This window comes from Monopterus albus, unplaced genomic scaffold (assembly GCF_001952655.1).
Source record: "Monopterus albus unplaced genomic scaffold, M_albus_1.0 scaffold43.1, whole genome shotgun sequence".
Taxonomy (NCBI): domain Eukaryota; kingdom Metazoa; phylum Chordata; class Actinopteri; order Synbranchiformes; family Synbranchidae; genus Monopterus; species Monopterus albus.
The window spans coordinates 2,472,752-2,495,222 of NW_018127923.1; the positions used below are offsets into that span (position 1 = coordinate 2,472,752).

At 41.1% G+C, this 22,471-nt stretch overlaps 2 protein-coding genes across 6 annotated transcripts in view; one reads left to right on the forward strand and one right to left on the reverse strand.

The window, feature by feature from the left end:
* The window catches only part of rasgrp3 (RAS guanyl releasing protein 3 (calcium and DAG-regulated)), a 63,769-nt gene extending 47,810 nt beyond the window's left edge, over positions 1–15,959 (forward strand). For all 5 annotated transcript variants that reach the window (XM_020599879.1, XM_020599883.1, XM_020599882.1 and 2 more), the window contains exons 11-17: positions 3,003–3,116; positions 3,244–3,359; positions 6,823–6,970; positions 7,243–7,279; positions 7,938–8,081; positions 10,955–11,328; positions 14,308–15,959. In XM_020599879.1, the coding sequence (XP_020455535.1) occupies positions 3,003–3,116; positions 3,244–3,359; positions 6,823–6,970; positions 7,243–7,279; positions 7,938–8,081; positions 10,955–11,328; positions 14,308–14,316 (942 nt within the window). In that variant the 3' untranslated portion in view covers positions 14,317–15,959. The remainder of the gene's footprint in view (positions 1–3,002; positions 3,117–3,243; positions 3,360–6,822; positions 6,971–7,242; positions 7,280–7,937; positions 8,082–10,954; positions 11,329–14,307) is intronic.
* A 1,481-nt stretch (positions 15,960–17,440) lies between these two features.
* The window catches only part of LOC109960058 (cadherin 1, type 1, E-cadherin (epithelial)), a 32,740-nt gene continuing 27,709 nt past the window's right edge, over positions 17,441–22,471 (reverse strand). The window contains exons 17-19 of the mRNA XM_020599900.1: positions 20,469–20,599; positions 19,960–20,103; positions 17,441–18,380 (exon numbers count right to left, since the gene is read on the reverse strand). Of these exons, the coding sequence (XP_020455556.1) occupies positions 18,168–18,380; positions 19,960–20,103; positions 20,469–20,599 (488 nt within the window). The 3' untranslated portion in view covers positions 17,441–18,167. The remainder of the gene's footprint in view (positions 18,381–19,959; positions 20,104–20,468; positions 20,600–22,471) is intronic.

Genomic DNA, 22,471 nt, shown 5'->3' on the forward strand with positions numbered 1-22,471 from the left:
GGTCGCCCCCCCCCCCCCCCCCCCTTCCTGCCTGAAAGCTTGTGCTAATCAGCTGGCCTCCATCTGGAGCTGTGTGACGTCTCCTCCTGCTTCAAACACTCCATCATCATCCTGGTCCTCAAGAAACCCTCCATCAGTGGACTGAATGACTACAGACCTGTCACACTTATATCTGTAGTTATGAAGTCCTTTCAAAGACTGGTGTTGGTCCACCTGAAGGACATCGTAGACCCCCTGCAGTTTGCCTACTGGGTAAACAGGTCGGTGGATGATGCAGTCAACATGGCACTGCATTACATCCTGCAAAACCTCAGCTCCCCAGTAACCTATGCATGGGTCCTCTTTGTGGACTTCAGCTCAGCGTTTATTGTCATTATCCCAGACATACTTCATTCTAAACTGACCCAGCTCACTGTGCCTGCTCCCACCTGCCAGTCAATCACCAGCTTTCTGACAGACAGGAAGCAGCAGGTGCTTCAACAAGGGTTTTATTCAGGAGTTTTCTGACCTCTTTGGTTTTATCCTGCCAAAGTTTGATAAGCTTTTAATACTTGGTGATTTTAACATTCTAGCTCTACACATGAGCTCGAACACACACTGGACCGTGTGATCTATCATGGACTGCCTGTTTGTATGTGACTCGGTTTTCGGATCACTTGCCTGTTTTATTCAATGTTGCTGCCCTGTCACTAGTAGACAAACCTTTTATTCCTGTTGCTTTTAGACGTATTGTCACTTCTTCTACAGCAGGAGCGTTTTCTATTCATTTTAAAAACTCTGGTCTGTATTTGGTAGATGACGTCTCCTTTTACATGAATTCTGAGGAACTATTAAGCTTGTTAACGACTACTTGCCAGGGCATATTGGATTTCACCACTCTTCTTCGACATAGACCAGCCAAGTTGCAAGCAGTGCCCTGGCTAAATGCAAATGGAAGAAGGATAAACTTCATGTTTTTCTTCGCCATTTCTGGGATTGTCTCTCTGACTATCAGAAGGCTGTAAAATCTGCCAAATCAAACTATCTTTCCAACATTGTGATCATTAATTGTGATAAACCTCAGGTCTTGTTCAGTACAATTAATTCTGTTATCAACCCGTGTAACCTTGCTTCTCATCCCAAGGCATCTGTAGCAATATGTGAGGGTTTTCTTCAATATTTTACTAAAATTATTAGCATTAGGCAGTCCTCCAGTTCTAGTAATCCTGACCCAGCTCATATTCCTCTGCATTCTGATATCTTTGATCTATCAGTTTGAGTCTGTATCGTTGCCTATGCTATCTGAACTGGTTCACCACATGAAAGCATCTCACTGTTCTTTGTATTGTTTGTCAGCTAGATTGTTTAAGAATGTTTCTGACTCTGCTGGACCTAGCTTTCTGGCTCTAACTAATTTATGTCTAAGGACAAGCTCAGTTCCAGATGCTTTCAAAACAGCGATTGTCCAGCTTCTTTTCAAAAAGCCAAATCTTGACCCTTCAGTGTTCTCTAATTTTAGACCAGTGTCTAAATTATCTTTTATGTCTAAAGTTCTGGAGGAGATTGTTTTTATCCAACTCCAGTCTTTTCTGACAGATAATGGCATCGAGGAGCAATTTCACTCTGGTTTTAAATCAAAACATAGTACTGAGTCTGCATTATTGAAAATCAGTAATGATATCCTGTTGGCTAGGGACGCCGGGAATTCAGTATTATTGGTGCTTTTAGATCTCACTGCTGCCTTCAATACAATGGATCATGAAATCCTCTTATCTCATTTGGAGCAGTGTGTAGGAATTCAAAGTACTGTTCTTACCTGGTTCAGATCTTATCTCACCAATAGCAATTTTACTGTTAATATTGGTACCTGTTTGTCCTCCTCAATTATCCTTTCCTGTGGTGTCCCCCAAGGATCTGTGCTTGGTCCCATTTTGTTCTCTTTGTACATGCCTCCATTAGGATCTGTTTTAAGGAAATATGGCCTTTCTTTTCACTGTTATGCAGATGACATTCAGATATACTTACCACTGAAGGCAATGAGAGGAATGTCATAACAGCCAATATTTGACTGTCTGACAAACTTGAAATCATGGCTGGCACTTAACTTTTAAATGAAAATAAGATTGAGTGTGTGCTATTTGGTGACTTGGCAAACAACTGTTTCTGACCAGGGTCTGGGGCCCCTAGCTCGACATCTGAAGTCGACTGTAAAAAACCTAGGGGTGATGTTTGATGGCAACTTAAGATTTGACAAGCAAATCAACTCAAGTCATTCCTTCTTTTAATGATTTTGAGACTGCAATCCATGCTTTTATCACTTCTCGACTTGATTATTGCGATGCTTTATACTATGGTGTTAACCAGTCGTCCCTCACTCGTCTCCAAATGGTGCAAAATGCTGCTGCATGTGTTTTGACAAGTACTAGGACATTTGAGCATATAACCCCAGTACTGGCTTCTCTCCACTGGCTTCCAGTCCATTTTAGAACCGATTTTAAGCTGCTGATTTTCGTTTTTAAGGCTCTTAATGGTTTGGCACCATCTTACCTCACTGAATTAATGCATTGGCACAAACCTACAAAGTCCCTCAGATCTTCAAGCCAGTTTCTTTTAGAGGTTCCTAGGGCCTGATATAAATGCTGGGGTGACCGTGGTTTTACTGTTGCAGCCCCTAAATTGTGGAATAGTCTACCTTTTAATGTTAGATCAGCTACTGACCTCATTCCGTGTGATTTAATTCTGCCATGTAAAGTATATTTTTGCACATATCTATCTGGAGAGCTGCAGCTAGACTATGTGTGTGTATATATAGTTCTATGAGTATGTTATTTTTATTTTCCCAATGCACATTCCTTGTTTTGTTTACACTTTTTTTGTTCTCTCAGCCTTAGCTTGTTTATGGAAGAGTACTGTGCATACACATTGAGAGCCACTGTACCAAATTCCTTGTGTGTCCAAAACATCTGGCCACTAAAGCTGATTCTGCTCATCTAAGTCCTGTGTATATGTATCCTTCTTCACAGCCTACCTCTCCAACAACTCCCAACAAGCCCCTGGCTCCACTGGACTGGGCGTCTGGTGTTACCACCAAACCAAACCCCTCTGTTGTCAATAAACACATTAGGAAGGTGGTGGATGTGAGTAGACAGCATTCCTTTTCACATTTCCATGCAGAATGCAGAAAAACAACTAGTGGTTTGGTAGATGTTGTGGTGTGCGTGCAATGTTCCTGAAATAATCTCTTTCTTGTCTGGCTTTGGGAAGTCTGTGTTCAGGAATTATGACCATGATCATGATGGCTATATTTCTCAAGAGGACTTTGAGAGCATCGCTGCTAACTTTCCCTTCCTTGATTCCTTCTGCGTTTTGGACAAAGATCAGTGAGTGTGGAACATTGAAAGTTATCAGTAGATGTTCAAAAAATTAAAGAGCCCATGGCGCTATTCCTTGTTTACTGACTTATCTAAACCGTTACAATGGCGATTTATCATCTTAGACATGACCTAAAGCTAAAAAAATTTGGTGTACATATCTTCTAATATTTCTATGCAGAAGCAACTCGGTTTATACGCATCTCGAAAACCCTCACTTGCGAGAATTTTTTTCTAACAAAATAAAGCATTACATGATAGTTTAAGGATTTCCTTGAATGGGCATAAATCCAGGCCCTTGTGCGTTCATGTGAGCTTGCCTGACATCCACCAGTGCCCCCATCATATTGGCAAAATATTATATTGCCTTTGTTTGTTATGTATACTTTCAGTAAAGCTTATTTAAAAGAAAAAAAAAGACATCCACGGTGACATTGTAAAAGAGGAATTTTTCAACTGAGCCTGGTTTTGTGGATACATTTTCCCTCCTGCTGCTGCACTGTGACCAGAGGATGTGGAGAAAAATACAGGGCCTGAGGTTACTGCATGTCCGGGAATGTTCCTGTACAGGGACTCGCCTGGCCAGGTCTAACCTACAAGCAGCCAGCCAGTGAAAACCCCACAGTGGTGAATGATCAGCTCATCAACACTGGATTCCTCTGAAGCACAGTACCTGTTTTCTTTGACTGCTTGAGGCCAGTGTATCTGCCGCATGTGATGTGTTGCTGGTTAACCAGCGGATTAACGATCCATGATGTTATCGTCAGTGTTATGCTACTAGTTGGAATTAATTTCACTACTTTGGTAATGTATGTGGTCGTATGGGGGAAGACGCAGTAACCACCGGTTGGATTTACTGACCTTGGAGCTACTTGAAAGGGAGTGATGTTTCCACTTGGTGGGACTTAACGGTAAGTTTAAAAAAAACACACGTTCCGTGTCTGTTAATGCCTTGTTTCTGTAACTTTAGAGGCAATTGTTGTAAGGCTGGAGAAGTTACTATGTCTGCATTAAGCCAGTTAAAATATGGGGTTTCTCAACTACACGCTTTGTTTAGTGTTACATCTTTTCATCGGTACATATACCGTTGTTTACCTATCTATGGAGGAGAAACTTAAATTAATTAATGCTGCTACGGTTCATTGTGCTGTCCACTTGTGACACAACACCAGCAACAGGACCCTGTGTGCGTTCACAAACTATCGTCTCATTTTTAGGAAGAGGCTCTCTGGTTTTATCATTCTGAAAGAATTACAGACTGTTTGGAGTTATGAGGGGTGCAAAGCTAATCGAGAGGTACCCAGGATTAAACATAAAAAAAAAACGAGCAAAATGAGCAGCCATGGGCACTTTAATGACAACAAATGGCACTTTGTAGATGAGTTCAACCTAATCACAGCATGAGGACCTGAGGGCTATTTCACAAAAGCACAAGTAAGAAACAAGACAAAGCTAGGCTTGACCTGGTCTACCAAGTGCATCCTGGCTTAATACGTTTCACAAACACTAAGCTAGGCTGAGTAGGTGCAGTTAGGTGAAGCCAGGTCTAAGTAATTCAGACAAATGCACATTCACAGCTTTGGGTTGATCACACATTCACTGATGCTCACACAGAAGCTGCCTTCCATTTGGCCGTGCCAGCATGTTAACTAGTGTAGATGAAGTGAATGGAGATGACACCAGACTGGCACGAACAGGACCGTGCTGATCAGGTTTTCAGGCACACCCATCAAAGACACATGCAGCATATTTCAGACCCGCTGAGTGTGCCCATTCATGGAAGCTTATGGGGAATTCAAGCACATAATCAGTAAAAACAGAAATAAGGCTGCTGTACTAAGACAGCAAGAACAAGTGGGGCAGGCAGTAGCAGACTGACTGAATGCATTAAGTTGCCTAAAAAAATATATTTTCTAACCACTGTTCTTAACTGAAACCATATGTTCATCAGGAAATATACCATGAAGATGAATTACAACCACTAATGCATAAATACGATTCATTCTGCAGATGGTGGAATCTGGGTGATATGAATCTGGTGAAATGTGGCCAGTTCATTTTTACATATCTAAACTTCTTGTCAGCTACCTTTTAAACATAAGTCCACAACAAGTAGAGCTTAACTGACTGATAGGCCTACCTCTTTCATATTATTAGTAATAATCAGCTTTTTAAAATTTCAGTGTTCTATTTAATACAGCCTATGTAATATTAATGTAACTGTGACTGACAGTGATCAAAAAAGATATAAATGAAAAGTGCGGCCTATATGGCTCCAGGTCCATGTAGACCAATGATCAACATGACAAGACAATTCCTTGAACTTGGCATTTTAAATTATTTGCTAAAATCAAACTGAACATTAGACGAGTCAGCCATTCTCAAGCAGCGTCTCAGAGCGCCATCTGGTGGGCCGCGGAGTAGTACTGCAAAGGCTTAGATTAAAATTTTTTTCCAAATGTACAAAGCTAGGTATTTACTAAATGTGCTCAGTTACATTGAATATCACCACACACATATTCAGGAAGTGACAAACATGTTTTAACACTGCTAGCTAGCCAGCTAATGCTTTCTTGGATGCAGTGACAAAAATTGGATCAGTTTTTGAAATGAAAAAGAGATTTGGGAGGCAAGCCTGTGCCACTGTGCCCTGTGCCAAAGCTGCAGTGTGTGTGGTCAGGAAATGGCCCTGAATGCAATAAATACATAGACTAAATACATTGTTTTATGTTGATGTTTGATCTATTTATCTATCTAAGGTGGTCCTCAGAAATATTTTAACAATCAGAAGTGGGACACAAAATTACAAAGGGTTGAGAACCCCTGGGCTAAGTGACAGCACTTTATCACCCATCTCTAATCATCTCAAGAGCTGCAGTAAAATTCATCAAACGTCTAACAACAATATGAACAGCAGTCTTCATAAACACAATCTATACCAGTGACTATCACATTTTACTGAATAACTAAATAAAAAAATATCCCCACCCATTGCTGATCGGAGTAACTGCTGACAGAGCAGGTAAGGCACCAGGACTAATCAAGCCTGGCAGTTAGCCTGGTCTGGAGGAGGCTAGCTGCATAGAATAAATCTCCATGGTAATTTACTGTATGTGCCAGCACTTTTGTGAAACCAAATAATGGCTAAGTCCAGCCAGGATATGTGGAAAATCCCGCCTGCCTTAATCCACTGTCTAGGTTTTGTGAAATAGCCCTCTGTCTTGCTAGAAAATCAATAATAAAAAATCTGGTGTTGTTTAACTGTGATCACATATAGAGAATCACTGTACTAAAGAAACAATTGAAGTGAAAACGTAGGGGTGTGCACACTCCTTTACTACAGTTATGTCATTTTTGTTGAATTGTAGGAATGAATGTTGAGATACATTTTGTTTGACCTTGTAGGACTGGAACACCTTGTAGACACTATGTTTTCTCTCTTTCTTTCCCTTCCTGTGTGTGTCTCTGTCAGAGATGGATTGATCAGTAAGGATGAGATGATTGCATATTTCCTTCGGGCTAACCCACTGCTCCAGTGTAGGATGGGACCAGGATTCATCCACAACTTCCAGGAGATGACATACCTGAAGCCCACCTTCTGTGAACACTGTGCTGGATTTGTGGGTATCTCTAACATACTGTCACACATCCATGCCTCCTTAATTATCTTGCAAACATTGAAAATGTAGAGTTTAATTAAACCGATTGGCCTGCTTTGAACCAAACAACTGCACCAACCCCTGTTTAACATAGACACAACAGACACTCACAGGATTACAGGAAAAGTTGTGGAGGACTGAGTTCTGTTTACGACCTATTAGTGGTCATTTTTTAAAATATATTGCCCTAATTAATTACCTTTTTTTGTTTCCTTACATTTCTGGACCCTCAGCTCTGGGGAATCATCAAGCAAGGTTACAAGTGCAAAGGTATTGTGGTTTCACTGGATTCTGCTCTGAAGGCCATTCAGACATTATAAAAAATAAACTTGAAACATTAACATTAAATTTTCCTTTTGATGCACATTGACACTGGGAAAATAGTACAATAGTGTATCCTGAATATACTAATAGGACAATAGTGTATCCTAAATCAAGTGTATCCTGAATAATCCTGAACTGACGCATCATCGCAGGTTGATGCTGCCGATGTGTGGACTTTTGTTGAAAATAATGGGTGCGGGTGTTTTGAGGTGCATCATGTGCCGCCTGTTTGTGGTGCCCTTTAGGTGACCATAGAGAACTCCTTCAGTAGGTGACTGTTAAACTGCACAGGGAACATCAAACATGTGGGTGACGAAACAATGAACAAAACACAGCCTATATTTTTATGGTATCTTGTACTGTATATTAGGACTCAAACAAGAAATGTCCATAATTAAAACATAATAAAATAGAGATGATTTGGGTGAACTGACTAACAGAATGTGAAAACATCATTGAGCCTAACTGCCATGAAAGTACAGGTACATGTGGTTCCTAGAAGACCCTTCCTCATCAAGACAAAGACCAGTATTAGCTGTTTGCCTTGAAGCTTTGTACACTTCTGACCTGAACATAAGCTGATGTGTCTTTGTTTGCTTTGCAGACTGTGGCGTTAACTGTCATAAACAGTGTCGGGAACTGTTGGTTCTGGCCTGTAGGAAGTTGATCCGCTCCAGCTCTGTGGGCAGCGTTTCCCATGCCAGGCTGACCCACAGCTCACTGCCCAGCAGCCCTGCAATGCCCCCCTGTAAAGCTTAGTCACTAAACATGCTAAACAGCATCATTCAATAATGAATAACGTCCTTTAAAGTAAATTACACTTAAAAGGACTTTGTGTTACAAATATGCTTCTAAAAAGTTTTAATGAATGAGATGAGAAGATTAATTGGGGAAAAAATACAATAGTTTTCAGACCCCTTGAGTTTTTGCACACTTTACTGTGTTGTAGATTTAATTTTGCATTGATATAATAGCCTTAAGTCTGCACTCAATATGACAGTGAATACATGTTTTTGGAAATTTTAGAAAATTAAACTATTAAATTATTTAATTTAATAGGGGGAGGCGACGGTGCAGTGGGTAGAATAGTCGTCTCCCAACCAGAATAGTTGAAGGTTCAAATCTCAGTGCCGGCAGTCCACGTGTCAAAGTGTCCTTGGGCAAGACACTGAACCCCCCTGTCGGTAGAGCCATCGGTTGAGGTGGCACCACAGATGGCTGCCATTGGTTCTGTACCAGAAACAAATTCCTTGTATGTAATATACTTGGCCAATAAAGGTGATTATTCTAAAATTATTAAAAAACTGAAATTTCTAATTTAAAAACACATTTAGAGCCTTTACTCCAAGAGGTTTAGTATTTTAGCGATGAATTTCAAGGAACTCTGTAGACCTCTGTGATAAGAATGTGGTGAGGTATAGACGGGTTCCCGGGCAAACATTCAGAGATGTGCTTGCATTGTAGGAGTAGAAGTGTGCAATGTACTGTTTGCTTATCTTTTGGGTCTTTTCATCACTTTTAAATAGTAACCTTTTGAAGAAAGCCAGTGGTTATCTTCCTTTAAAGTAACAATATGTAACTTGGCAGTTTCTCTCCCCCTATAGTTGCTGGTAATTGTACCCAACTGTCATAAATACTAGCTGCATTGTCACCCCACCTGATTGACAGCGGTAGGCCTACATTACATGTGCATTTGTTTACAAGGCGAAACTGTTACTGAACTGGGAAAGAAAACAGAAGCCAGAGAATGGTAAATTAATTTTACAGGATTTTATACAAATATGACTGGATAGTTCTATTTATTGTGACAAAGAAGATGAACACTCAGAATAAAGTCAGGTTTTTATTTTAGATTTACTGAAACAGTGCTTGTATTTTCAGTTTACAAATTTTTTAAATGTGGACATGTGCAAGGGAATGAAACATGTTGGCAACACAGGGCAGCGTAATTTATTACAAGCTAGCTGAGATGGGTTTGTTAGGCTGCAAATGTTGAAGGTTTATTTGGTGTGACAGTGACAGACTGACCAAACATTCATAAATAACATTAGCAGAGATATACTACTCTCTGCTGTGGTGGTGGTGTTGTTTTCATGTTAGCAGATCTTTACAGCTAACGTCGGGACAGTAGCTGTTAACAGTTAGTGACCTTGACAGGGTTATTTTTAGCTCTCACCAATGACTAAAAGCCAGTCTGATATTTACTGTTGTCCAGTCTCTTCTCTTCTTCTAGGTTGTGGCTGGGCTCTGGCGATGCCTACTATGCACTGCTATGTGTGTGCTTTAGTCAATATCCTGTTGCACAATTGGTGACTGTAGTTTGTTAGTAAGTCTGAACTTTAAGTCCATACTCCCAAGGACAGGAGAACATGGTACTGTCAGTGTGCAGCTGGAACACCGGCACCCTCGCTGACAGACTACTAAGGTCTGAACAAGATGTAGACGCTGCCTGCTAATGGAACTAGTTTCGTCAGATGATTACTCACATCTCCAAAAACATCGGAACAAATTCTCAACTGGCATGACTTAGATAGACTGACTGCCTAGTCACAATCTAAGTGGTTACTTAGGGATTTGTCCTTGCATGTGTGAACCCCCGTATGAACCACAGAATACTGAGCTAGTTGAAGCTATCGTGAGGTCCCCAGGACAGTGATCCAACTTTACATAGTGCAGTAACAGATGATCCAGACATGCACTGGCAATAGAACAGATGCCATTCACCTTACTGGAAGTCAGTCTACCACTAAAAAGATTTTGAAGCTGTTATTTAAGTGTAAAAAAGTTTTATGTTGTTGCTTCAACAACAGACCAGGTGTGGTGTTTCACTGAAGTGCTATTACCTCAGTTAAAGCTAGAGTCTGTAACTTTGAGAATTAGGTGGATTTGGGTATTTGTACAACAAGTACAACTTCCAGGCCTCTCCCTCTGCCTCTCCACTGTGCTGAAAACCGAGGCAGCACTTCACCTTTCAGGACACTGACCTGAAGCATACAACCAAAACAACACTGTAGTGGCTTCAGGACAAGTTTCTGACTGTCCTGAAGTAATCCAGACAAAGCCCAGACTCAAATGTGAAGATTGCAGTTGACAGACACCTCTCATCCAGTCTGATAGCACATGATAGGTACTGCCATGAAGAATAAGATAAACTGCTCATTTGCAGGTGTGTGACACTTGTGGAGACTTATCCCAGAATAGTACAAGCTGTAGTTGCTGCCAAAGGGGCTGCTGTGAAGTACTGAATTCAGGGCATGAATACATTTGTACTAGAGTGATTTCAGTTTTTTATTTTTAAAACATTTGTTTTTAAACAGTTTGCCATTGTATGTTATAAAGTGTAGATTGACGGGCAAAAAATTACTTATCTATCAACAACACAATACAGTGTGCAAAAGGTGAAAGGGTCTGAATATTTTCTGAAGACGATGTATGTTGCCAAATGTTATTAGTCTTGGTCATTAAGACAATTTTCTTATCTGTACAGAACATTCCTTGGATGCAAACCTACCATTTGTTCATTATGTTGCCGTGACTGAAGGACATGATGTCCTCACACGGTTTAACAAAGTCACAGTTTTATTAATTCATCAGTTCATGATCCTTGTGTTCCCCCTTCAGATGAGGATGAGGTGTTTGTATTCCCAGCTGTCACACCATCAGCTCCAGCTCTGGACACTCAATCCATCACTCTGATGACTGGTTCAGCCCAGAGAATCTCTGTTCGCCTGCAGAGGGCCACCACCTGCCAGGCCACACAGACCGATCCCCTGTGGCCTGAAAGCAGCTGGGGGGCCACAGACAGCGGCTCCCACACCTTCCCTAAAATGAAATACCGGACTCACAGGAAGGCATCTAAAAATGAAGGTTTTGCCTGCTGGGAAAACCAGAATGACCAGAACCAGGTGGTTTCCTCCCAGTGCAGCATGGAGCCTGAAGAGAAGTCGCACATTTCAGTAGAGCTCGTACAAAACGGGATTGCACTCAGAGGGAAGGTAATGTTAACATTTTAAAATAAGTAAAACATCATTCAATTAATTTGAAACGAAACAAATCTGGCAGTGACAGGTGGTAAAATGAAAGCTGTGAAGGTGGAAGCACTTCAGATAAGAGAATGGAGATCCAGCTCTACCAAAGTAATAGTAACTCCAAGTCCACTCAGATGTTACTTCCAGAGCTGTTACCCTCAAAACAACAAAATAATAGCACAATCCTCAACAGCAAATGATGTTGTTGAACTGCATTTGCTGTGATTCATGGACGGCACTTGTGTTATATTTTTGCATTAGTGGCAGTCTCTTTGCTGCCAGCATTTGAAAAATTTAAGTGGAAATAAATGTGTTCTGAGTTTGTCACACCACAAGAACACGTGTTATTAACCACCCAGACACATTTAGACACATTTGATTGATGAAAAAGATCACCACGTAATATAAAATTAGCTTTCAAAATCATGAAAAAATAAGGAGTATTCTCTGTGTGTCAGGTCACAGAAATCTGCCACCTAATCATAATGGATGTATTAAGAAAGAACATGTAGGAAAGATGCATTTGCAGGGTGAAGGCATAGCTAGCAAGCTGTAGGCTGTAGAGGGTGTAGTGACTCACGATCAAACAGGAGAACTGGTGCTAATGTGCTAGGGCTCTATAGGAGCATTTTATCAAAGACCACTAAATGTGAGATTAGAAATATGGTTTTGGTGTTTATGGAGCCGCTTCTCCATTGTGTTGATGTTTGAACGAGAGCGGGCGGTGCACGGCTCCTACACACACACACACACACACACACACACACACACACAGGGAGCAGACAGTGGTGGAGACAGGGAGCCGTATGCTTGTTAATGTACGTGCAACAAAACCTTCGAGAGTAAAAATCCAGTAGGAGTAATGTAACGAAACACCTCCTAAACAAGCATAAACTTGCAGAGAAGTGAAAATTTAAGATTTGTTCACAGTCAGTTCAAAGTTAGCTTGTTAGGCTAACTGCTAACAACTAACTGTGTTGGCCATTATCTCTCTCCTTCCACCTGTGGTCGGTTCAGACCCGCTCCAACACATTCACCATTCACGTGTTCCTACTTTTGTCATTGTTTAATACTGAGGCAGCAGCATTAACATTATTTCTCTTAAGAAAACTCAACTGTGGCCATAAATTTTCAGTCTCATGAGTGCCCATAAAAACAAATGCAGACATAGAGCTCTGTGTGCTCTAGGATTGGGGGATGGATCCAGTGCATCATCGAGCCATGTCTTTTAACAAGTTTTCAGTGACTGTTTTCTAACATGTATAATGTGTTTAGAAACAAATCATTGATTTTGCTTTACCTGGGCTTTAAGTGCCGATTTCACCCATTCATTTATTGGATTTGTTAACAGAGACAGTGAGTATTAGTGAGCATTGCTATACGTTTGCCAGTTAGCCAGTGGCCTATTTATCATGTTTATCACATTACTGTGTACAAGATACAAACATGCAGATCAATTATACAAAGATAATGTCAGCAAAGATTGTATGTTCTATAGAGGATATTATGATTGTCATGTGTATGTTTTAACTAGTGTTATTGAACGACGTGGTCCCTTACTGGCAAACATTGCTTATTTGCAGCATTTAGCTGTGTCCATGGCAAGGGCTCTTCTCTTTTCCTCTGCTCCAGCTTTCCTTTTCTGCTGAACATGATCCATTTCACCAGGCAACTTCTCTAATGTTACCAGTGGAAAAGCAGGTAGACAGTTGCTACAGTATGTGCCTTGTCAGGAGACACAATGGTGTCGTCTTTGTCACTGTGGTGAGACTAAAAGTAGCACCATCATGCACATGCTGAGAGGTTCCTTCTACTAATGCTTGCTCTATTATGACTGGTGAAGTTGACTGTTCACAACAGGCCAAATGAGCCTTAGGCCACTGTGAAATGATCCAGTGCTCCAGATGGGCTGTCCCCCACTGAAGATGTCACATTTCTGCAAGGTTGTATTCTGCTTGTTCAACAGCTGTTTGATAAACTGCTCTTAGTCTCTGTTACTGAGGAGGGCAGCCCTTCTCTCCTTTAAACAGAGACTGACAGAGAAAAATAGTGAAGCAAAGTAGGACGGTCCGTGCCAGCCCACAAGGGTATACCAGATGACAGAGGGTGTACCACTCATTAGGTTCAAATACTGGAAACACAGCTGTAATGTGCAGCCGAAACACCGGCGTCCTCGCCGACAGACTACTGGGCTCTGAACAAGATGTAGCTGCCTGCTAATAGAGCTAGCGTGGTCAGATGAGGAGCACTCACATCTCTGAAAACATCAGAACAAATTTCCACATTGGCATAACCTGGACAGACTGACCACATATTCTCAGTCTAAGTGGTTACTTTGTCACCTGAAAAAATGTCAAAACTTAATCAAGTGGCATAATACCAGTCCTACAGATGAAAACGATAACAGCTTTGAACCCGACTCCAAATCTCTGCTGTTCCTGCATAGATCTATCCCCAGCTCTGGTCTGTCCTCTCGCTGGGCTCCTTCAGTCCCTGTCTCACACTGCAGGGTGGACCGAGTGACCGCACTCAGTTTCTACTGAGAGTAAATGGACAGTCAGTAACCCAGGGATTTCAATCCATATGTGTGTGGAGTTCTCAGTAACGCAGCTGTGCACTTTGCCCGCAAATTGGCTCAGATACACTGAGCAGGTTCTCCAGCACTCACAATGGTGAATCATTTTTAAAGATTCCTGTATCCAAATTATGAAACAGAACAGCACCAAAATCTAATCAATTGGGTAGCCACCGCCTACCCCTTCAAAAAATGTCATCCAAATCAGTTTTTAAGTTATGCTGTTAACAAACACACACACAGACAAACATAATTCCTGCCCTTGGTGGAGATTATGGAAGCAAAGCAGCACTGAAAAACATTTAGTTTAGTAAAACACCTGTGGCAGAATTCCTTATATTAATAACCAAATGTCTTGTCTTTTCCTTCAGAAAAGCTGACTTGGTCACGGTGGTGAAGGCCAGTCCCAAGAGTCAGGAAGGTCCCTGGCAGCGGGGACCAGGAAGCTCTTCTCTCTGGGGGAGGTACTGGGCTGCCTGAGGTCTCCCTGTAGTGACCTGTAGTTATCGTGTCCACTCTAGCCTTCAGTACAGACAAAGCTTCATGTGGATGCTGTGTAGCTGCGATCTGAAAGAGGAGCTCAGGCTAACACCTAGTGTGAACAACATGGAGAGACGCCTCCATCCTGGGGCATCAGATCACTAAGATGTGACTTACTGTAGGTCTGAGTGTTGGATGTACATAAAATCAAGCATTTGAAAAAGTAATAAGAAACATTTTAAAGTAAGTATAGAATGGGTTCAGTTTAGTGGACTGATGCTGTCTAATAACTTTACAACAGACGGCTTTAAAAATCCAGCTGGGGTACAGTATGACAAAGTAAACACCAGTAACTGAAAATGTCTCCTGCTTGATCTGAAGAAACAAGTAAACTTTGGGTGGCTGAAAAGACCAAGAAAAGAGTGATGGATGTTGGAGAGTGTGTAGCTCTTTGCATGTGGAGTTACAAATAAAGGGAAATTGAAAGTGAATTTTAAGGGCATCCGACCCTACATCCAGGCAAGACGTCAACGATGGATGATTCTGCAAAACCCTGAATTATGAATAATGATCATTTTGACTCTTTACTGCCAACATGTTTTGTAAATTAATTATTTCCTGCAGTATCTGACAACTATGGTGTGGTTAATTCTACAACTGTCTTAAGGAAAAGACAAGACCTATTCATGAGTTCAACAGCAGTGATAACAGCCCCGAAATACATCATCTTTAGAATCTGATTTGATGAATTTTCCTGGCCAGATCCTAGGGAAATGTTAATGTTGCATGAGCGTCGCATCATAGTGTGGAAGAAATGCCTAAATAACACATCAAACAAAGAAATAAAGTAAAATACAATAGTTTGTTGTATTTCGTTTTTATGTATTTACTGACACAAAAAGGACCTTTTAATTCTTTGTCTTTAATATTTGAATTGTCATTGTGACATTGCAAATTTACCATGCAACATTAAAATCTAATGTCAGACGTCTAATTGTCTGCTCAGCCTCCTGCAGGACAGTTGATCCCTTAAGCTGCTGATAATCAGTAATAAATGTAACTAAACATACAGTCCATAGCATTGCCCCTGTGGTGAGGAAGCCTAGGGGAGTTTGTTTTAATGTTAAAGACAGCCCATGGTCCTACCCCTCATTGTGTTTCTTTTTGGCACGATGATGCTTCTTCCTCTCTGTTGCACCTCCTCATAAGAACTGATTTTGTTTTAGCAAGTCTATGCTGCCCCCTGCTGGACAACATTAAACCACAACAAACCTGTTTTCTCTGTGACTTAATTTGAATATGGCATGAAAAATTCAAGTCACTTGAAAATGTAGTTATTTAAAACAAAGGGTTAAGTAACTGTCACTTAAATGTTTTTTCATTTATAACTGTAAAAAAATACATACAAGTAAATGCAAATAATGTGCAGCCTGTTGTATTTTAGTTTGTTCCTTTGATTGAGCATAAAGCATATACACTATAAAAATGGGGAATGTGTGTGTGCTTGTGTTTTAAAAGCAAAATAAAGTATTGTGGGCATGTACAATGACTACAAACGTTTTGTGTCTGTCAGTATGAGACTCCTGTGTAGTAAAGCATACATATTTAGTACTTTGTGGAAAATCCTTTGCAGTCAGTGGCTGCCTGAAATCTTTCACCCACGGAAATCATAGACACTTGCACTTGTGTGCTCTCTGCCTTCAGTCTGGTCTTCACAAGTAGAATGCAGTTCAGTTAGACTACGATCTGGCGGTGGACTCATCCAGTCTTTAGTTGCTTCGGCCTTATGTATATTGATAGTTGACAACAAAACATGTCTGCCTAATTCCTGGAGAGTGTTCTTCTCTGTGGCATCTGTCTTTTCCTTCACCATGCTTTGATTTTAGCAAACCAACTACCTTTGATATCCCTGATAGGCTTGTGCTTTTTTGAGCCTCACCAATATCTTCTTCACTTATGGTTACCTCTTTACTCCTCATAGTGACAGGCACCTCACTACAATCTATACGGCAACTCTGAGCCACGACACAGCTCGTTTGTGTGTGAACCAATATGTTTGTAAGCCAAGTCTCCAATTACCTTTGAACCTCTACACTTCAGACACTATGTGTTAAAAGGACTACTGTATCACCCACATACAGCTGTTTCTATATTAATGTATCAGCTGGTCATCTTACTGTTATAATGGTGACTGGTCAGAATGTGTTATTGGTGTTTTATTTACTTGTATCCATATATCAGAACAGAAGTTGAGCTTGGTCATTAAAATGTACAGCTTCATCCTTAACACAAAGTGGAGACTAGCTGTGCTATTACACTGCATAGTCCAGCTTGTTACAGTTGTGCTGTTGAAGGAGTGAACGCTTGGATTTAATAACCTCAAACACATTTCTGTAGCTGTAGACCTACAAAAATGCTGTACCATTCTTCCTCACAGACCTGCTTGAGCTCAGCCATATTCCCTATAGGATGTCTGGTCTGCCATTCAGATGTTTTGCCATCTAAAGCTAGTGTTTGCTGATTTCACCTTTGACTTAAGTGATTTCAATTCCAGAGTAATTTGAACTTCAGAGCTTTTTGTGACAGAGTGCTCTACTGGGCTGGCAAATTTACTCTGTCAGCAAACACAAGCTTTGGACTAAAGGCTGCATTGTGTAGGGTTTGTCACAACCAGGCATCTGCACTTTGCATAATCGCTATGAAACTGGACATGACAGGAGGGGCAGAGTGGTTAGGAATGGTTTATGGTGCCACTGTGAGTCTCACTAAACTATAGTGGCTGAAAAGGAACTAGAGCACCTTTAAGTACATAGATTTTAAGTAGAGTGCAAGTCTCCAGAACAAACTATAATCCCTGTGTGGGTTAAACGGCTTTCTCTGCAATTGCCTGTACAAAAAAATAACAAAACACACAATATAGTAACTTCACATGAGGAAAAACTTCTCTCCCCACACAACCTGCACTAATGCATCATTAGTTCTGATGTCTAATGTACTTTGACTTCCAATAAGACCACTGACAAGTCCAGAAATTGTATAAGAACTTTATAAAAAAAATTCAAAATTAAAGCATTTGAAATAAAGTACTGTTAGAGGTAACTACAAAACCAGTTGCCATTACAGTGTAATAAAGTGGTCAGTTGAACAAAGCATTTAACTGAGACCACACAAAAAGGGTGATGTAGTGTTAGCCGACTACTAGAATTTCACCTCAATCATCTGCAATTTCATTTGTGAAACAAAAGCATTAAACTGTTACAATTGTACAAACTACAGAAAAAAAGTACCATACATTGCCAAACTTTTACAATCATTACCAATGCAACTGCTAGCATGTGTGCATTTCCAGTGTTACCCAGTAAGCAACAAGGCAGGTTAAAATATGTGGACAAAATCCATAAATCAGACTGAAGAATGGGCTCCAGAACTCACTGGGCACAAAATAAGTCATCTTTAAACCTAGAAGTCAAACAGGAATTTGAAAGATATGCAGGCAGAGCTTCCCCATTCAAACTGAACCACTTGTATATTAAAAATAATTCATAATTTGGATTCTGAGCAGCAGCTGTTAACTGCCAACAGCACTACCCTGACAAAGTAAATCCAAATCCATCCCAAAAAAATATCATCAGCATGAATATCTGTTGTCTTCCTGGAATGCATTCATTTATCAGTTCATGCTTTCATCAATCTAACGTTCACACAGCTGTATGTGCATCCACCTATTCAAATGGTTTGTTCTTTGGTACATTTACAGCATGTCATCTTCTCCTCCTCCATACATGTCAGCTAGTTTCTTGAAGCGGGGTCCCCATTCACTGAGGCAATCGTAGTCCTGGTCTCCACTGCTTGACGAGTTCAGGGAGGAGAGGCTCCCTGCATCAGAGCCACCTCCCTCATAGTCAAACACCAGCAGGGAGTCATAGGGTGGTGCTGTCGGGTCGCCGTCAGCTGCCTTCAGGTTCTGTGAGAAGTGGAGGATATAGGTTTGCATTTTATAAAATTAATTTTTTTATACTGTAAAATCATGTCCCTGTTTATTTTTTTTTTTTGGTTGTTGCTTTGTGGTTTGATATTTGTATCAAAATTATGTCAGGGAAGATGAGAGGATGATAACCATCATCAAAGCACAAAACAACCAAAAAAACAAAACAAAAAACAAGGACACCAAAATGAGCTTCATGGAGTGACTTCAATAACTTTATATGTTGCGCTGACTATTAATCTGTAAAGAATGTGTATATGTATATGCACGTGTTTAGATAAGAGAAATGGAAAGCTTTAGTTAAAGTCCCCATGGCATGCTTGTTTCCAGCCATTTAATGTTTAATCTTGGCAACCCTCATAATTCCAAATGGTCTAATTCTTTCAAAATAATAAAACCAGAGTGCCTCTTCCTAAAACCAAGAGGATAGTTCGTGAACACGCACAGCTACTGTTCCCGCCATTGTTTCACAAGTGGATAGCACAACGAACCGCGACCATATTAATTGGAATTTCTCCTCCATAGATGGGTAAACAACGGTATATGTACTGATGGAGAGATGTCCAACACTAAACAAATTGAGAAACCCCATATTTTACCTGGCATAATGCAGACATAGAAACGTCTCCGGCCTTAGAACAATTCTAATGTTAAACTTACTGTTAAGTCCCACTGAGTAGTGCAAACATCACTCCCTTTCAAATTGCTCCAAGGTTGGTAAATCCAACCGGTGGTCGCTGCATCTTCCCCGACATGACCACATACACTCCCAAAGTAGTGAAATTAATTCCAACAGGTAGCGTAGCACTGACAATAACATCATGGGTCGTTAATCCACTGGTTAACCAGCAACACATCACATGCGGCAGACACACTGGCCTCAAGCAGTCAAAAAAAAAAACCACAGGTAATGCACTCAAGGGAAATCCAGCATTGATCAGCTGATCATTTACCGCTGTGGGGGGTTTCACTGGCCAGCTGCTTGTAGGTTAGACCTGGTCAGGTAAAAGAGCGAGTCCCTGTACAGGAACATTCCTGGACATGCAGTAACCTCAGGCCCTGTATTTTTCTCCACATCCTCTGGTCACAGTGCATCAACAGGAAGGAAAATATATCCACAAAACCAAGAGCAGTCGAAAAATTCCACTTTTTCCAATGGCACAGGTGGATGTCAGGCAAGCTCACATGAACATGCAATGGCCTGGAGATTATGGCCATTCAAGGAAATCCTTCAACTATCACGTAATGCTTTGTTTGGGGAAAAAAAAAAGTCACGAGCGAGAGTTTGCAAGACGTGTATAAACAGAGTTGCTTCTGCATAGAAGTAATAGAACATACGCTCACCTCGTTTTTTTTATCTTTAGGTCAGGTCTTAGATTATAATTTGCCATTTTAACATTGTCAGAAAAAGGAAAGTGTGCCATGGCCTCTTTAAATAAAAATACTTTTTTTTTATAGATATTCTAGAGCAGAAATTGAAATATTGAACATGGCAACAAGCTAGTTTATCAAAGCAACCTACTTTAACCATAAGATATTTGATGTGCTCTTGACTCACATCATCAATGAAGTTGCCGATGTCCTCTGGGTTGGCAGGACGAGGCCGGTACTGAGGTGCCGGCATGAAGTTTGGCACTACGTCGTTCCTGAACACCTCAGGCCGGTTGTCCAGACCACGATGAAGAACACTGAGATCATAGTCCTGGGGGGGGGGCAAACATAGGGAGGGGTTACACATTAGATAAGGCAGCTTTCATTTTTAACAAGAAAATCAGTTTGTGCATTTCTAAATTTATGCAATTTCTCTTTTATTGTTCATCTACACAAGAGTATAGACTCAGCCACATATGTCTATCAAACTAAATGCTGTTGCCAGTTCCCTTTACATTATAGTTGCAAAGTGAGTTCAGTGACTAATGAGAAAAGGGATAATGCTGCATTATTGTCCAGCCTTGATCACTACTGCACTGACTACCTGACTGGAGATGTAGCTTTACTTTTTGATTGCAAACAATTGTATGACGTGTGTCCAGTCATAAAATCAGCCTAAACCATGCCTTCATTTACCTGATCGTCCTCTCCACCTCCCTCTTCGTCATAGTAATAGACATTGTCTCTGATGTCGTCATCCGGCAGTAGAGGCTCCTTCTTCTCTCCTCGTCTCCGTCTCGCAAATAGCAGCAGCAGAAGCACCAGCACTGAACACACAAGGTGAATCCCAATTCCCTTATTTGATCATTCCTCAGTCTGCCCCGCCAAAGGACATCTCAAAGCTTATTTCTGCTCTGAGGACCGAGGAGGCTATAGCCAAGGGTACACGAGTACATCCTTCGCGCAAGTTGGTTATGACTGACACAACCCTTTGTCAGAAATCAGCCGGTGATTGGACGCCTTCAGTTAAAATGCGTTTCCTCATTCCTCTCTTCACAGTTGGCCCTTGCATCTTTTCCTTGTGTCTTACATGACTAAGACGCAATGAAAAAATGCAAGTGAGAGAAACATGGATACAGTTAGTGGAATTAGGATTCACCTACAGAGGACAAAGCTTAAGCAACACACCGACACAATTATGTCACCACAGGTGAGCCATTTTCTACTGAGCCTGTAGCAGAAGAGTTTACCATCGACTCTCAAATACTACAGTGGTGTGAAAAAGTGTTTGCCCCCTTACTGATTTCTTATCTTTTTGCATGTTTGTCACACTGTAATGTTTCAGATCGTCAAACAAATTTATATATTAGTCAAAGATAACACAAGTAAACACATCATGCAGGTTTTAAATGAAGGTTTTTATTATTAAGGGAAAACAAAATCCAAAACTATAGAGCCCTGTGTGAACAAGTGTTTGCCCCCTAAACCTAATAACTGGTTGGGCCACCCTTAGCAGCAACAACTGCAATCAAGCGTTTTCGATAACTTGCCATGAGTCTTCCACAGCGCTGTGGAGGAATTTTGGCCCACTCATCTTGGCAGAATGGTTGTAAGTCAGCCACATTGGAGGGTTTTCGGGCATGAACCGCCTTTTTAAGGTCATGCCACAGCATCTCAATTGGATTCAGGTCAGGACTTTGACTAGGCCACTCCAAAGTCTTCATTTTGTTTTTCTTCAGCCATTCAGAAGTGGACTTGCTGGTGTGCTTTGGATCATTGGCCTGCTGCAGAACCCAAGTTCGCTTCAGCTTGAGGCCACAAACAGATGGCCGGACATTCTCCTTCAGGATATTTTCGTACACAGCAGAATTCATGGTTCCACTTATCACAGCAAGTCTTCCAGGGCCTGAAGCAGCAAAACAGCCCCAGACCATCACACTACCACCACCATATTTTACTGTTGGTATGATGTTCTTTTTCTGAAATGCGGTGTTACTTTTACGCCACACATAATGGGACACACACCTTCCAAAAAGTTCAACTTTTGTCTCGTCTGTCCACAGAGTATTATCCCAAAAGTCTTGGGGATCATCAAGATGTTTTCTGGCAAAACTGAGACGAGCCTTTATGTTCTTTTTGCTCAGCAGTGGTTTTCGTCTTGGAACTCTGCCATGCAAACCATTTTTGCCCAGTCTCTTTCTTATGGTGGAGTCATGAACACTCACCTTAACTGAGGCAAGTGAGGCCTGCAGTTCTTTGGATGTTGTTGTGGGGTCTTTTGTGACCTCTTGGATGAGTTGTCGCTGCGCTCTTGGGGTAATTTTGGTCGGCTGGCCACTCCTGGGAAGGTTCTCCACTGTTCCATGTTTTCGCCATTTGTGGATAATGGCTCTCACTGTGGTTCGCTGCAGTCCCCAAGCTTTAGAAATGGCTTTATAACCTTTTCCGGACTGATAGAGCTCCATTATTCTCTTTCTCATTTGTTTTTGAATTTCTTTGGATCTCGGCATGATGTCTAGCTTTTGAGGATCTTTTGGTCTACTTCACTTTGTCAGGCAGGTCCTATTTAAGTGATTTCTTGATTGCGAACAGGTGTGGCAAGAGAAATTGAACTCAGGTGCGATAAACCAGTGTTTTGACAGGGGGGCAAACACTTGTTCACACAGGGCTCTATAGTTTTGGATTTTGTTTTCCCTTAA